The sequence below is a fragment of the Sebastes umbrosus genome, chromosome 11 (genome assembly GCF_015220745.1).
Source record: "Sebastes umbrosus isolate fSebUmb1 chromosome 11, fSebUmb1.pri, whole genome shotgun sequence".
Taxonomy (NCBI): Eukaryota; Metazoa; Chordata; class Actinopteri; order Perciformes; family Sebastidae; genus Sebastes; species Sebastes umbrosus.
In genome coordinates this window covers 4,891,005-4,908,690 of record NC_051279.1, presented here as the reverse complement: position 1 = coordinate 4,908,690, position 17,686 = coordinate 4,891,005, and the positions used below count along the sequence as shown (strand labels likewise).

General features: G+C 39.0%; 1 protein-coding gene and 1 long non-coding RNA gene across 3 annotated transcripts in view; one reads left to right on the top strand and one right to left on the bottom strand.

The window, feature by feature from the left end:
- Nucleotides 1-17,686, top strand: part of pear1 (platelet endothelial aggregation receptor 1) — a 66,258-nt gene that overhangs the window by 45,409 nt on the left and 3,163 nt on the right. The window contains exons 6-22 of one of the 2 annotated variants that reach the window (XM_037784136.1): nt 186-432; nt 3,145-3,247; nt 3,628-3,764; nt 4,210-4,422; nt 5,262-5,436; nt 5,619-5,739; nt 5,922-6,085; nt 7,195-7,297; nt 9,070-9,222; nt 9,346-9,477; nt 9,605-9,736; nt 10,296-10,418; nt 10,644-10,865; nt 12,889-12,998; nt 13,221-13,347; nt 15,034-15,096; nt 15,968-16,162. In XM_037784136.1, coding sequence (XP_037640064.1) covers nt 186-432; nt 3,145-3,247; nt 3,628-3,764; nt 4,210-4,422; nt 5,262-5,436; nt 5,619-5,739; nt 5,922-6,085; nt 7,195-7,297; nt 9,070-9,222; nt 9,346-9,477; nt 9,605-9,736; nt 10,296-10,418; nt 10,644-10,865; nt 12,889-12,998; nt 13,221-13,347; nt 15,034-15,096; nt 15,968-16,162 — 2,520 coding nt within the window. Of the gene's footprint in view, nt 1-185; nt 433-3,144; nt 3,248-3,627; nt 3,765-4,209; nt 4,423-5,261; nt 5,437-5,618; nt 5,740-5,921; nt 6,086-7,194; nt 7,298-9,069; nt 9,223-9,345; nt 9,478-9,604; nt 9,737-10,295; nt 10,419-10,643; nt 10,866-12,888; nt 12,999-13,220; nt 13,428-13,497; nt 13,850-15,033; nt 15,097-15,967; nt 16,163-17,686 lie in introns of those variants that run through there. The other variant, XR_005208763.1, reaches the window with a different exon arrangement.
- Nucleotides 9,107-11,903, bottom strand: LOC119496662. Its single transcript, XR_005208764.1, has 3 exons — nt 11,794-11,903; nt 10,282-10,380; nt 9,107-9,243 (listed from the first exon to the last, which is right to left on the bottom strand). It is a non-coding gene; the product is annotated as an uncharacterized LOC119496662 (long non-coding RNA).

Sequence of the window (17,686 nt, the reverse complement as noted above, 5' to 3'; positions counted from 1 at the left end):
AAATTCGGGGATTGAGGTTAAACAAAAAAACAAAGCAAATCCCATAAACCAAAAGTTTTAAGTCACAATATGTTTTTTTAAAAGATAATTTTGCATAAACAAACCAGAAGAATGAGAGGTTGTGTTTCAATATCTTCATAATTCTTCATAATCAATAAATAACAGTTCGTCCTGTTACCTTTCAGCCTGCGATGACAAACAGTGGGGATCAGGATGCAGTCAGCCGTGCAAGTGTGAGAACGGAGCTCTCTGCGATCCCGTCAAGGGGACTTGTCAGTGTCTTCCGGGGTTCATAGGACGCTACTGCGAGGAGTCCTGTCCAGCAGGCACCTTCGGGAAGGGCTGTCTGCAGAGGTGCAAGTGTGGGACCGGAGGATCCTGCAATAAAACAACCGGAGAGTGTGTATGTCGGGAAGGATTCACTGGAACTTTGTAAGTGCACAAAATTTTATATATATATTAAATTGTAGCCTTGCATAATAGGATATTCATTACAAAAAGTCAGGGGATCACCAAATTGTTATTCCGATTCATCCTGAGATGAACATAAATGGTCAAAATCAAGAGATCATCAAAGTCAGTAGGATGCATCCTCTGGGAACCATGAATGTCTGTACAAAAGTTCATGGCAATTCATCCAATAATTTTTGAGATATTTAAATCTGAACCAAACCCACCATAAAGTCATGCCGCTAACGTAGCTAAAAATTTACACAATGTCCTTTTTGGTATGAGCCATTTTCAGAGATGTACAGTTAATTATTTCATTTAGGAGACACTTGATACCTCACTTTATTAAACATCACTTCATTACACTTGACTTAATTATTTTAATTTTCTCAGGAGGTCTGTCAGACGCAGATCTGTCAGTTCTTACCAAGTTATTTGCTACATTTTAAAGACGGAAAAACGACCCTTCACTATTACCCATGAGTCATCTGCTACGCCCTGTTTTTAGATGCCCCTGAGGATGAGTAAGCAATGAAAATTCTTCCCCACTAAATATGAGTGGAAACTCTTATACTGCCAATGTGAACACACAACACACCACTTTGAGCTGAATAAGAATGGGGGCTTGGCAACACTGATTATTGGATAAAGCTCCTTGATGAGTTATGTATATTTGAAATCCGTCCATATTATTTCACCTCAAGAGTGTATTTAGAAAATCTAATATCCCAACATTGAATTGTACTACAGGTAGTTTCAGCCAAGTAATCTGATTGGTCGAAGACACGTTCCAACCGTGCTGATGATTCCCACAACGCTGTTGAAATGCCAAGTCTTATAGTAATCAGAGAGCTACTGTTATATTTTATTGCTCTCTCCTTTTTCTACTCTTTTCCTTCAGAGTAGTTCAGGAGAATATAATAACAGGGCTGTAGGAACTGCTCAATGCTGTCTATAAGGTCATTGAAAGGGCTTTTCACACTGCACGTAGCCCAGGCTAAATGAGCTGTTAGCCTGGGGCAAAGAAAGCTTTCACACTGGCACAGTCCAAAATGGGCTAACCCTGGCTTTAGCCTAGGGCTTGCTGGCCCTGATCCGGAGCAGGGTTAGCCTCAACTTTGCGTGGTTACCCTCTAAAAATCAACTAAACACGGGGCTAAAATTTGACACTGTGAAACAGTTCTAAAGTGAACAATGGGATTTGCGTTACATTTTTGTTGTCCAATCTTTTTAAGTGTCATTCAAGAATGTAAACATTAATCACGTGTTCCAGCGGATATTCAACCCGGGGATAATAGAAGTGCAGTGTGAATCCATAGACTGCATATAAGAAATGGACGCAGTGACTGTGACGTCACCTATTGGTTTGTGGACTGCCGTTTTGAAGCCTCGAGTTCGGCATTTTGGCCGTCGCCATCTTGATATTTTGCAACCAGAAGTTATACGAGAGGGTGGAGCTAAGTACAACCAAACGCTGAATAAGACATTTTCAGGCGACCAAAAAGGTCACTTCTCACATTCAGGTTAATTAACTTTCTAGAACTGAAAACACACTGTGAAAGGGTTAAAGTCGTAAGACGAAAACACAGACAACTCCCAGACCGGACAACGGATTAACCTGTCAATCACAAGGTAGCAAATGGGTAGTAAATGGGACCATAATTTACTAAATGAACATCATGCTGTGTTGAAGAAGACTTGAAACTAGCGATTGAGACCATAAACTCATGTTTACAATGTTTACTGAGGTAATAAATCAAGTGAGAAGTAGGCTCATTTTCTCATAGACTTCTATACAATCAGACTTCTTTTAGCAACCAGAGGAGCCGCCCCCTGCTGGCTATTAGAAAGAATGCAGGTTTAAAGCGCTTCCGCATTGGCTTCACTTTTCAGACCCGGAGGTAGCCCACTGTGTGAATCCTATAGCCCTGGGCTCATGTTAAACCTGTGTTAACAATATGCATGTGAAAAAGCCTGATATGTCTGTATTGAACTGCTAAAGAGTTACACGATTTAAAAATTTTGAAGCTGAGAAGAAAAAGTAAAGGTAAAGTTAAGTTAAGTAAAAGTACAAAAGTATCAGCATCAAAATTTATTTAAAGTAACAAAAATAAAAGTACTCATTATGCGGAATGTTACATTTGAGAATAATGTTTATTATAATATTGTATCATAATTATTGATGCATTATTGTGTGCGTCAATTTAATGTTCCAGCTGGTACTTTATGTACTATGAATTTCCCCCAGGGATCAATAAAGTCTTATCTTAATCTATAATAATACATCATAATTTATTGATTGATTGCATTTTGGATTATTAATCTGAATCTGCAAAGTAACCAGTGACTAAAGTTATTAGTAAAAAATGACTTAAAAGTACAATACTTGCCTTTTAATTTCAGCGGAGTAGAAGTATGAAGTAGCAGTAAAAGGAAATATTCAAGTAAAGTTAAACAACCTCAAAATTGTACTTTAGTACAGTACTTGAGTTAATGTACATAGTAACTTTACACCTCTTTATGCTGATGCTTGAATAACCAATTTCTTAAAAACAACTTATTTTGTCCATTGCGGTAACAAGACCTTAACTTAAGTCCTCAGGAATGTCCCAGGAGGACAAATGGAGTGTTTTTGACAAAAGTGGTCCATTAAGCTGTTACTAACATCGACTCCATCCTCCCACTCCCCCCCAGCTGTGAGAAGGCGTGTCACAGAAAATGCCAGGCACGATGTTCCTGCCAGAATGGAGGTATCTGTAAAGGCAAAGGGATCTGCGATTGCCCACCTGGATGGACGGTACGTTTTCAAGTGAAAGCTTGCACTGACACTAACCTTCATATTATCTGTGGAGATTGCCAGATGTTGAATTAGCCACATGTGTTATATTCCAGCTGGCTCCAAACTTTGGACAAACAGTCTCTGACTTATTTCCAAAGACATTTTGAAAGCAACCTGTCCTCTCTGGAGACTTGCAAGCAAAGTTTTCCACTAATGTGTCTTTGGAAGACATGCATGAGAAGAGAAGTGATTGTGATCCCATCAGAGAGCAAACTCACCATTTATTTTCAGTTTCAATGTTGGTGTCTCATTCCAGTTTTTGCGATGATGCATCTGTGTTTACTCGGCATTTCTTTCTGCCGCCTCATCATTGTATTTTTTTTCTTATTACTCTGCAGGGTGCGGTTTGCACGGAGCGATGTTCAGAGGGAAGGTTTGGACAAAACTGTGCTGACGAGTGTGTCTGCCACAACAGGGGCAAATGTGACCCCGAAACTGGACAGTGCCAGTGTGCTAAAGGTTTCACTGGTAACAGGTAAAGTGTTTTACGTGGCTGCTTTTGACTGTCCTCCTTGTGCATGGGGCCTTCCTAAAGGTCCATTCATGCAAAAGGACTGCTTGTTTCTCCACTGCAAGTGAAGAACCAAAACAAAAAACTGTCTTAAGACTGTCTTTTTGTGTCCTTTGCTATTAAAGCATCACAGCCCAGCTGGGTTGGTTAATATGAGCATGCTGTGGGCAGTTAACTGATGTCTGACTGCATGATTTCTAGTCACTGAACTGTCAAACATTGCAGCTTCACTGTCAAATAGATTTAATTCCAACTACTTAACAGACACCAGAGACAGACAAATACAGCCTTGGCTAACATCATGACTGACTTTGTGTTCAGTTCATGTACGAATTAACAACAGACTTGTGCATTACTTTAGATTTTGTCCAGTTCTTCTGTGTATAACCTTCTGCGTTATTGCCCTCAGGTGTAATGAGGAGTGTGCTGCAGGCACTTATGGTCAGGACTGTAAAGGTGCGTGTGACTGTGCTAACGGCGCACGCTGCTACAACATCGATGGAGGCTGCCTATGCGAGCCGGGCTTCAGCGGTCCCCACTGCAGGGACAGGATGTGTGCACCCGGCAAATACGGCATGCACTGTGAACGCAAGTGTCTCTGCCAGGACAAACAGACACTCAGGTGAGTGGATGTCGCCAGGAGAATAAGAAGAAGAAGGGGGTTTAAGCTATGCAGACATTTCTCTGAGGTAGTGGTACTCTCGAGGCAGAAATAATCCAATTTTAGTTGAGCGAAATCTCATTGAGCGGAACCGAAGACACACAATTTTGTAGACTTTAGCTCATCCACTCCTCAGTAGCCAGTCCTGGTTGGTTAGCACAGGATTCTATACGATATTCAGAGAATTAATATAGCATCAAACAACTATTTATAATGTAAAGATATAGAGGAGTAATGTCTACCTGAGCAGATAATGAAGCCCCTCTCCCTAATTGTGTATTGTAATCTGAGATTCTCTGTGCTTTGTTGACATAGCCAGACTGGCCGCGCGTGCCTTTTAGTGTACGTAAGCGTGCACCACTGCTCTCATACGCCGGCTCAGCCGTCGCCATGTTGAGAGCCGTGTGAAGGCACTAGATATAATCTGAATTTAGAATTTAGACCCTTTAAGATTTGTGCTCCTTTTTATAGAAGGTGGGAAAGTTTACCTGAGATATTTTACAAACTCAGTTCCTAATCAAGACTTTTCCCTCGTAAACGTAAAGCAGTTTGAAAATACTTCCAATAAAGCACAAATCTTACCTTCACAAGTCATATCCAAGTATGTTTTCAAGTCCTCAACAGTTTTGGAAGGTTTTCCGCCTTCTGGACAGCGATAACGTTAACATCCTGGTAACTGGAAAAGAATAAATCGTGGTCAATATTAGTGCTGACATCTAAACTTATCTTCATTCCTGACAGCACTTTCTTTGTATTTGTGTAGTGATTTCATCATATTGACCTCTATTATCATTGTCCAGCTGCCACCCAATGAAAGGAGAATGCACATGCCAGCCAGGGTGGGCAGGACTGTTCTGTAACGAGACCTGCGCTCACGGCTTCTACGGTCACGGCTGCCTGGAGCCGTGTCTGTGTGTCAATGGAGGGGTGTGCGACAGTGCCACCGGACGATGCCAATGTGCCCCCGGGTATACGGTGAGTGCTGGAGTTCAGTACGATTTAGTTAGGAATCAAGGATGAATTTATAAATCAAGTTTATGATGCGGTTTGATTTTGTTTTCCCGTTCTGTGCTGATGCGCAGTAGCTCTCAGATCTTATGTTTATCTCACCTATTATCTGGGTTTATTATTAAAGATAATATTTGTTGTTCTTGCAGGGTGTTCATTGTGAGAGTCTATGTAAAAGTGGCACCTATGGCAAGAACTGCTCCCTGGAGTGCTCCTGTGAAAACTTTATCGACTGCTCGCCAATTGACGGGACGTGCTTCTGCAAAGAGGGTAAAAAATAGGGCTGCAACTAATGATTATTTTCTTGATTAATCGATTAGATATTTGGTCTTTAAAATGTCAGAAAATGGTGAGAAATGTTTGATTGAAAGACTGATGAATGCATGACTGGAGCAAAATTGGTGAAATGACTTTCTATCAAATATGGCTGACGGTCCCTCGTGTGTCTGCAGGCTGGCGTGGGCCGGACTGTTCCGCCCCCTGCTCTGAGGGAACCTGGGGCCCAGGATGCAACGCCACCTGCCACTGCGCCAACGGGGCAAAATGTAACCCTGCAGATGGATCCTGCACCTGCAGAGCCGGCTGGCAGGGGGCGCGCTGTGACCAACCGTGCCCGGTAAATACCTGGATATGAGGCTTTATAGTTTGATCTATTTGTTTGTGAAGCGGTACAGATATGGTCATCAGATAATCTCAAACCAGACAAACAAAGTGTGTCTGTTTTTATGCAACAATTCCTTTAATCCAAGACATTTTTTTGTCTTTTAGGAGACAACAAAAGCAAGCTTGAATACAAATTAAAACAATATATATTATTATATAGAAACATACTAATTGTGCTTTACATATCACTCTGCACAGATAGTAGATTATACCAGCAGTTGTAAAAAAATGTGGGTAAATTTTAACTTCTAGTCAGTGATCTTTGAAAAATGCATACAACCATCAATACAGACAATAATCTGCTTTATTTCATGTTTAATTTCATGAAACTTGCATCACTTTGATGTATACTAGAGGAAGAATTTAGGTCATAAATATTTTTGTCGGTAGGTAAAATGAGATTAGATTTATTAATGCTGAAAGACATTTTTGTGCAAAAGATGCTCGATATATGTAGGAAAATATAAATATTCTTTATGTACATGCATAGTAAAATAAAATAGAATAAAAGTAGAAAAATATGAAATAAAAGGAAATGCAAAGTACAAATTAGGGTGCAATGATTTAATGAAAAGATCAGTTTTAAAGTGTTAAATGTCTTCTCTGTTTTGTCTCCCAAAGCAACAGAAAAATGTCCTGGACTCACGCCACAGCATTGCATTAAAACACATGCCACTTTGTAAAATAATACTAACAGTAGAAGATAAGAAAAATGCACTATATGTTTATTCTATGTCGAGCTGAGAGGACAAATGAACTGCTATCTTTGATAAGTTTAATAAACAAATCATAAGGGTGATAATTACGCAGAGCATGTAGGTTCTGATTGGACAGTCTGTACAAATGTTGTCCAGCTCCTCATCCCTTACCTCACGCTCTGTATGCTTTAATCTGGGTTTTGGACGTGTGCCCCTCTTGTCTCTGTCATGCCAGCCCGCCAGGCTGTCTATACAACGACACATTGCCAGTGTAGTATTTTGTCTGACTCTGACCGAGCTGGCCGAATGTTGAAGAGATTCCCCTGACGATTCTTTGCCCGTTGGCATTTGCTCACATGTGCAGATGGGCACGTTTGGGCCAGGCTGCCTGAAGAGGTGTGATTGTGTTCAAGCCGACGGCTGCCAAGCTACCACCGGGGAGTGCCACTGTCTGCCAGGCTGGTGGGGTAAGTGATGACGTCCTCCTGGTGTCGCTGCCAGCTTGGCTTTGGTTCCACAGATAAGTCTGCTCCAACAGAACTAAGCAAGCCACAGGTTTTAAACCACTCTGTCTCTTTGATTCGGATTGTACTGTTCTCTGACTTAAAGGACCACCAGTGACTTTGTGTGTTTTTGCCCATTGACTTCAAATCACATAATTTACACTACTGACAACCATTTTTTATACAACACCAAAGGTTTTCTGCTTTCCCTGCAGCTATTAGTTTTCATTTTAAAAGCTGTATAGGATAGGCAATACATCACAGAGAGTAGTTTATTATTTTTTCACATTCAGTGTTTGAAGTATTCAGATGTTTTACTTAAGTAAAAGTAGCAATATTGTAATATAAAAATACAAATAAAAGTCCTGCATCCAGAATCTTACTTAAGTAAATGTGTTAAAGTACTATCAGCTAAAAGTATTTATGGTATTAAAAGTACTTATTATCCAGAAAAAGAAGAGTGTATTATTATATATTGTATTATTATTATTACTGATGCATTAATATATCATTTTACTGTTGTAGTTTGCCAAGGTGGAGCTAATTTTAACTACTTTATAAACTGGTGGATATTTTATTTTATAACAATGCATCACATTTTATAAATTAAAAAACCCTGCACTATTAACTAAAGCTTTTAAATAAATGTAGTTGATTAATAAGTACAATATTTCCCTCTCAAATATATCAGAAGTAGAAGTATAAAATAGCATAAAAATGCAAATACTCAAGTAAAGTACAAGTAAAAATATATATTATAATTGAGATTATTTTGACTGATATTGCAATTGCGATATGGTTTGCGATATTAGAGGGGAATTATCATTATTCTCATTTTAATTGAAAAACATATTTAAATGATTATGGTGTTATTTTTACAGCGATCTGTACCAAACAAAGATGTTTTCTTAAGTCTGTAGAATATGATGTGCAGGCCTGTAGCATGACTTTTTTAATTTTAAATGGCATTTTGACACACATTTAACAAATATTGCGCCTCCTGTGATGTGAAAATTGCAGTAGGCCATATTGCGATTTTGATAAAATTTTGATTAATTGTGCAGCCCTGTTCGTGGATGCTAAACACTAAAGATTTTATAGTCTAAAGCAAGAAACTACAAATCACATTATCCTTTTCACTCCATCTCTATATGCATCATCATTTGACGTTTGAGTTTTATTTTTGACACATGAATATAATAGTTTTAGATGTTGGTAGTTCATTAAAAACAGCAACCAGGACATTCTTTCAAAAACGACTTTGCTAGCAACTGCATTATGATTATAAATGAACTCTGACAACGTGACACCGGTTATAGATTATTTATTTGAAGTTTCAAGTCTCTGCAAGTTGATTTTCCTACATTTCTAAAATGAAAGAAAACCAGTGTCTTTGTGGATAGAAGGAAATCAGACTTATGTTATGCTTTACATCAGTCAGTATATAAAGTATAAACAATGTGGAGTTAATGGACTGAAACATGACAGATTATTGCATAAATACTTTAAACTCTCAAAGGAACCATTCTTCACGTTGACGTTTTTTTCCGTTTGATAGTTGAATACATTTTACTTGTTATATTTTCCTTACTTCTACTGAAGTAAATTTATGAATGCAGGACTTTTACTTGGATGGAGTATACCTCCATTGTGGTATTGCCAAGTTTACTTCTTATAACTCACAAAGAGTGGGCCTGCACTGCTTCTTTCATCCACCCTCCATTTTTCCCCTCCAGGTTCCCGCTGTAGCGAGCCGTGTTCGGAGGGCCTGTGGGGGCGCCACTGTAACCAGACCTGTTTCAAGCATTGCCCAAACAGTGACACGTGTGTGAGGGAAACTGGAGCGTGTGTGTGTCGCCCAGGCTACTGGGGAGTCACCTGTCAGAACAGTGAGTGTTGTCGTCAGCCAGCTGACAAAAGAGCAAAACATCAAATCAGATCAAAAGCAGAAGTGTTCTGGACTGACTGTGCAACATCTGCCTCGGCTCACTCGTTATCGCTTTGTCTCCCAGAATGCAGAGCTGGTATGTACGGTGAGCAGTGCAGTATGTCATGCCCATCCTGCGGCCAGTCGTACCGCTGCCACCATGTGACAGGAGAGTGTGATTGCCTGCCTGGACACACTGGACCCAACTGTGATCAAGGTTGGCATTAACACCAATAATCATCCACCCATGTGCAAACCATCCAAACTCATTTAATACATAAGCACATGACATAGATGGTAGTGCAGGTCATTTTATATAGGCTATGACACTGTGTGTTTTACAGTTTGTCCAGCTGGCTACTACGGCAAACAGTGCTCTGACGTGTGTGTTAACTGTGCCAACAACTCCACATGCGACCACCGGGACGGTCACTGTGAATGTTTGCCTGGCTGGACCGCTACCGACTGCTCCATACGTGAGTGCAACATCATACAGCAACTAGAAAAGAGCATTTTCTGGAGGAAATGTCCCAAAGACTAACATGAAATGTGACTGCTGAGAGAGGAATACAGCTGATCCAATAGGGACCTTTAGTGTTATTAACTTACTGATATTGTGAGTGCAGAAGCAACTGTTATCACCAAAATATTGAGAGTTGTCATGCATGCCCTGTTAAATGTCATTGTTTTGTGTAGTCTAATAGGGCTGCAACTAACTAACTTTTTATCATCGATCAATCTGCTGATTAGAGTATTTTTGCTTGAGAAATGGCTGAAACAATTAATCAATTATTAAAATTATAGTAGATTAATTTAATCGATTAAATCGCTGCAGCTTTACAGTCTAATATTTAATAGGTGAAATAGGATAACAAGCTGTAGTTGTACTCAGCATTACATCCACTATTCCACTATTTATCCCAAATCCTGTGAAATATGACCGCACAAGTGGAGCATTATTATGTTTTCACTATAGTTAAATACTTATTGCATGTGTCTAATGCTTGGATGTGATATGTACCTTGTGTTTTCCAGCCTGTAGTCCAGGTCGTTTTGGTCCGTTCTGCACTCAGACCTGCTCCTGTCCGACCAACCTCGTCTGTGACCGATACACTGGAGACTGTGTGTGTGAAAGCGAAGGAGAGGACTGTAAACAAGGTATAGATACAAACAGTATCAACAATATAGGAGCTAATACATTAATATATTGTGAATGAATTCAGGCTCTTTCTTTAAAAACCCAGCGGATGAAAAAATGTCACTGCTTTGATATTCCATTTGGAAATTCAGTGGCTTCTGTGGCTGTCCTTGTTCCATCTCCGAGGTGGAAAGTTAATGAACTGCTGCTGTACTTGGTTTCTCTTTCCACCTCCTGTGTGACAGACTCGTCTGAGACTCAGTCAGGGAGCGTCATGGTGCCCCTTCCTCCCGGTGAGAGGGAGTCGTGGGGAGCCATCGGCGGCATCGTCGTGCTCGTCATCCTGGTGGTCTTGCTGCTAGCCCTGCTGCTGCTCTACCGCCGCAGGCAGAAGGACAAACAGAACAACACGCCGACTGTGTCCTTCTCCACCAGCCGCACGGTCAACTCTGAATACGCCGTACCAGGTATGTCAATTATCATATACTGTATACAGTGGTGGAGGAAGTACTATTCAGATGTTTTACTTATGTAGGAGTACCAATACAACAATGTAAAAATAAATCTATTACAAATTAAAGTCCAAATTCAGAGCATATCTATGATTGAGGGATTGATTCCACACAGCTCTCAACATGGCGACTGCTGAGCTGGTGACTCACACAACGCGCTCGTTCTCGCTATTTCGCTTCACTCTCACTTGCATGCGCGCACACTCCACCCTGCAGAAGAGTTAGTTTAGCTCTGAGAATATCTAGTGAATGTACAGTGGACGTTTGTGCAGAAATAACTGCTGCAGCTCCTCCAGACCAACAGAGGTTTCCTGTGTCTTGTGAAGTGACGGGGCTCCGCAGAGAGAAACGTTATCGTCTCCGTCCAAAACGCCGGTGTCTCCCCTGTTCCCTCCGGCCGCGGTTGGAAATATAGAGTGATATTGTGCTTTTAGCTGACGTGTGTCGCCTCACTGTTTGGAGCGATGCTCGTTCATGTCTATGTAGAGCGAGCACAAGCGTGACCCCGACGCTGACTTTCGTTGACTTAACGGCCACAGGTGTCGCTGTCAACAAGCATTTCTGATTCTTACAAATAGTCCCTTTAAATAAAAGTATATAAGTATTATCAGTTAAATGTACTTGTTATGCAGAATAAAGGGCCCTGTGACTGATGTTATGAATACCATTACTGCCACATTAGAAACCACAGATTTAATCCTAAACAATGTATTGTGCTTTATAAATGTTTTTCATCCAGCTAACAAACATGAACACATGTCATGTCCATCACCATAGCAACCAGTGTAGGTAAGCATGATAGCAGCTAAATAGCTAACTAGCTAATTGAAGTTAGCAGGTCAGATGAAGAACATTAAACTTATATAATCTTATATAAACTTACCGTTTAGAAGCTGGTGAGGTCCTCACTCTTTCATACCACTGCTTCTCTCATTTCCTTCACCTGCTGTAGCTCAACCTGCCAGCTGCTGTCAATCAAACACAGACACGCCTTCTAGTGGTGGAGAGGACAAGGAGCATGAATATATATTAATACAATATTAAAAGAAATATTTAAGAATAATATCATAATAATAATAATATATAATAATATTATATAATATATATATAATTATTATTATATATATGCATATATATATATATAATATAATATTTAAGACCTTTTTAATTCTATTTAATTGTATAAAACTACTTTTGACATTATTTTTTGACTTCATAAACCTAAAGGGATGACCAAATATGAGTTCAGTTGGACTTCAGTTGGAATACATGTCAGTGGTGGGTATGGTTTTAAGATTACAACATTATCACATTTAAATATTCTACATATTTTGTGAGGCACTTTATACACATTTTTCTTTTCTTTTTTTTTTTTTTATTTAATTTTACCATACAATTATGAAAGTGGTTAAATAGTACTAGATCATTATATCAAAAATAAAAACAAAATCAAAAGTAATATTCTGGTGTAAACTGAAGCCTGAGTTTATTGTGCCTTCCCTTAATTCTTAACGAAGCATTACCCTTAATCTACCCAGAAATAGCAGTGTAACAAAACAAAAATATATAATAAAATAAATAACAACATCATAAATCAGAAGCAAATAAACAAAACAAAAACAGATCATGAAGATCATAAATCTCATTGCTTACATTTTCAGAAAGCATGGTGCTATAATAAGTTATTCATTTTAAATTGATGCAAGTAGCACTGATAAATGGTGACATGGTGATTTATGTGCTTGTAAAAGAGTTAAATATGATGGAGTGACATCATTTAAAATGACATGCATTTTTTCTCATTTTTAAAATGATTATATTTTGATGTTTTTATAGTTGTTCTTGGTCATAACGGGGTTTAAATTGCATCTCATTGTTGTGTTTTTTTAATTAGTGTTCCACAGAGATGCATTTAATTGACCTTGAGGTAGTTTAATTGCAGCAGACATGATGTCCCTGTGTTTGTTTTGGGCTACAGATGTTCCTCACAGTTACCACCACTACTACTCCAACCCCAGCTACCACACACTGAGCCAGAACAGGCCTCCGCTGCCACACCTCCCCAACAACCACGACCGCACCATCAAGGTGAACGTCACCTCTGTTACATCAGCGCAGCGATCTGATACTTTAGGCAGTTTTCATAGCAACTGTAGTGCAGCACTGGGACGAATATGTAATTTATCCAGTCGACAACAGCTGGCCGTGTTTTCAGGGGCCATGAAATCATAAACCGTAACATGTTGAACGTTATGTCAAAAGCACATTTTAACATTTTCTGATTGGTTTATTATTCTGCCTGCCACACAGAACACCAATAACCAGCTGTTCTGCAGCGTGAAAAACATGGAGAGGGAGCGGCGCGGCCTGTTTGGGGTTGAGAGCAACGCCACTCTACCTGCAGACTGGAAACACCACGAGCCTCGCAAAGACTCAGGTCCGTCTGGGTGACTCTCCACTGTGTGATTCACATTCAGGATCAGTTACTTTATCCACTTAGAGGAGACACTTATGCAGGTAAAACCTGCGTCAGTAGAGTAAAATGAAACAAGTGGATTTACATTTACAAGCTAATAAAAATACGCAGTTAGATTCCTGACCTCCTGACCTGCAGCTAAATAAAAAATAATCTGTGAAACCTGCAATTTACTGCGAATATAACCTCCTGCTAACACACCAAAGGATTTCCTTAATCTGGGTATCAGTGGAAAGCTTAGTGTCCAACAGTAGTTTAAGGGAGACACTGCAGGTGAATGGGGTAAACTAATAGATATCACCATGAAACTTCACCAGTTGATTACTTACATCAAGACTATTATTTATGTATTACAAGTTTTCTGAAATTGTATTTTTAAAAATGTAAATGAGGCATTATCTTATTAAATATGTGCTAATTTATGGAAAGAAAATTCCGGAAATCTGAACACTGGATAAAGCCAGATTCACAATTCTTGTTTCATTTTTTTTTTTGACATATTAGTGTCAAAGGTTTTTACAGAAAATAAATATTAGATAAATAAATAGATAAATAAATAAATAGATAAATAAATAAATAAATATTAATGAATAAATTGATACAATTTTATTTATATCTCTTTTTACCACTCCATAATCAAAAAATACTGTTAACAACCATTGTAAAAATTCCATTTTCACCATGTTTTTAGTAATAAAATGTTGTATAAATTAGGCTATGAATGATATATGAACAAACCCCTCTTTAAAAAACCTTCAGAATAAAGATAGGAATGAAACTGGGAAGTTTGGTGCATGTAAGAGTTACTGAAGTGGAGATTTCTGGCTCAGAGTTTGAGAAAAAAAATAATTTTGAGAAAACAGCCTTTAAAGAGATGTATTATGAAAGTCCACACATTTTGCAAGACACTACAGAGGAAGTATGTAACTAATAGATATCACCATGAAACTTCCCCAGTTGATTACTACTTACATTAAGACAATTTGATGTTTAAATATGCAAATGAGGCATTATCTAATGATAACTTTTAGTGTATTTAGGAGAAATCTGCAGACGCAAATAGACAAAGTAGTAAAATAAACACCTAAATGTGTATTTTGGATGTTGAAGCAAAATAGCCCAAACTCTTAAAATTGACCAGTGCATAAAACAAAACAATATTTTAGTTAGTTAGTTAGTATTGTAGTTTCTTGCCTTAAGTTGTATCACCAGAACAGAAGAATCTTTCAGAGGAAAACACTGAATTTGTTTGTGTTTAACAATAAAATAATAATTCTTAAAGACATATCAGAAAATATCAGCTATTACTGTAAAATACCTGTATTGATAAAAAACATAAAAAAACTCAGATGCAAAATGTCAGGAGTGTAAATTCAGGGCGGCATTCAGAGACGTGCAGCAGCTGAGGAGGAAACTCAGAAAGTTTATGGACCATCACACCTCCTTTGGAGAGAAAATCCTTTTAGTCAACAATTTGATTCAAGACTATAAAAGCGCTGAGGACTTCATAAAAAAGTGGTAGTTTGCATTGCCAGCGTTCGCTCACCTGGTATTGATTTAGCAGGTTTCCAAAGCAGATCATCTGTTTTTGATTAGTTTACCATAAATGAAGATTAAGGTGCCAGATTTGTCTTTTATTGTTCACAGGAGCTTTTGGAATCGATCGCAGCTACAGCTACAGTGCCAGCCTCGGAAAATATTACAACAAAGGTAGTTTATTGCCCTATTTACACCCTTTTTACCTCTTCTATTACCTACTACAGAGAAGTAGGAATACCAGAACTACATCAGCAAGAGGATGCTACATAATAGTGAACACCTGATTCAACTGTTATCAGGCTATTAAATAGGTGTTATCAGTCGCTAAAAGCATCATAGATGTGGGTCAGTAGGGGCCTACTACACCTACTACGTTGTAAAAGTGAAAGCGAAACATTGAAAGCAACACGTTCTAACAAGTTGTGAAACATCCGATTTTGAACACTAACAAAAAAGTTCTTTAGGTTTAGGCAACAAAACTACAACTTCTTTAAGTTTAGACAATAAAAAAACACTTAGCTAAGTTTAAGGAAAAAACGTGTTTAGGGTTAAAATAACTACGAACACATGGACAACTACATATTGTTGGTTTCACACGGGATGCAAACTCCAGTCTCCTGGTGAAAGTCGGTTTGTTTTGTGATCTCAACACCATATGGAGTTTCACACTGTCTACACTACAGCACCTGATTTCTGCTTCTGTCATAATTACCATGGTCACTAGAGGTCGCTGTTGTGTTCTTTAACCTTCTTTCGATGATCTACCATGTGAATAGATGATAAATATACTAGTGGGTGTAGTAGGCCCCTATTGACCCACATCTATGGGGCTTATAGCGACTGATAACGCCTATTTAATAGCCTGATAACAGTCTAATCGGCTGAAGTATGGGTGCAACAATGCAAAGATTACATGAGTATTAGCCACGTAAATGTTTCTAAGTAACATAGTAAAGTGTACAGACTAGAGGCTGACCTTGATCCTGCTGTTGTGTCACATGGTTCTGACATGTGTTTGTCTTTGTGTCCTGTGTGGTGACAGAGCTGAAGGACGCGGTGGCGGTGAGCAGCAGCTCTCTGAACAGCGAGAATCCGTACGCTACCATCAAAGACCTGCCGGGTCTGCCCTTCTGCCCCCCGGAGAGCAGCTACATGGAGATGAAGTCAGCCGTGCCCAGAGAGCGAGCGTACACCGAGATCAGCCCGCCGCCGTTCAACACGGCCACCTTACGCAGAGGTGAGCAACACTTTAGACCGCCTTCAGAAACGTACTGATGAGTTTTACTTCTTCACAAAACAGTTGGTTGATATTCATGTTTTTTTATAGACATTTAGCTTTTCAACCAGTTGTGACTTGTAAATAAAATCTACTTCTACATCATCAGTATTACAGGAACAACCAGCTTTAAGAGAGGGAAAGTAGTTTGCATTTGGACTCGGCTTGTCTGCATATTGTACAATGTACAATGGTACAATGTCTGGCATTTAATAACTGGCAATAACAATAACAAGTGAGACAATGGTAAATCTTTAGTGCTTATGTTTTAGATCACAGTTCCTATAAACCTGAGGTTGTTAGGAAGAGTCAGAGTCATACTGACTGTGAGCTAATCACATGAAGGAAGGTACGAGCACTTTTATTTTTTACCTCAATAAAGACTCAATAAAGAAGGATATTTAAGTATATTGGGGGAATAATTTAAAGTAGATGACAAGAAGTTGAATGAGACAAAAGTAAACATATCGTACTGCTGAGTTTTATTAATATCAAAAGTGATTCAAAATTGTAACTTAAAGGACCAGTGTGTAACATTTCGGGGGATCTATCAGCAGAAATGGAATATAATATGTATAGCTATGTTTTCTTTAGTGTATAATCATCTGATAATAAGAATCATTGTGTTTTCGTTAGCTTAGAATGAGTCCATCTACATAGGGAGCGGGTCCTCTTCATGTTTCTACCGTATCCCAGAACGAACAAACCAAACACTGGCTTTTATGTTACTTGAAGGCCACCGTAGTTCTTCAACATGCTGGTGAAACTGCGGTAACATGAGCCTCAGAGTGCAAAACCGCGGTACCACCAGCTGTGATCATGGTAAGGATGTCGTCTGAGCGAGTCGAACGACGTTACCATGGTTTTGCACTCGACGACTCACGTTACCGCTGTCTTAGAAAGGGAGGAGAGAGCGAAGGTGTACTCAGTTGTTTGCAATCTGCTACCACACCACTAGATGTCACCAAATCCTACACACTGTACCTTTAAATTATAGCACCCTTGTAGAGCAAAAACCAAAAGATAATCAATGAACTATCACGTAAGATAACGAAAAAAAACGCAGCAAATCTTCACAATGTCGAAGCTGGAATAAGGATTTATGTGACGGTTAACAAAATAGTTGGCGATGGTCTAATCAATCAACAGACTAATAGTTTCTGCTCTAAACCCTGTCAGGTCAATTAGTGCAATTCTTTTGAACAGCATAACATAAATCATCCTCCTTTAAAATCCAAACTGTGCACAAGCGTGTGTCGATCCTTCTGAGAGATGTTAAAATAACGTTCACATCAAAATGAAAACCTCCTTAAGTTCCTTCGATCAGTCAGACTTTAGATCAGGATTTGTGCTCTGACGGATGGGGAGGACGGAGGCTTCCTGATGAAACTGTTTACAGGGAAGAGGACGAGCAGGACGTTCTTTTGTCAGTCCAGACAGCAGTAATAATACATCAACCCGAAGACGTCACACTAATAAATGACG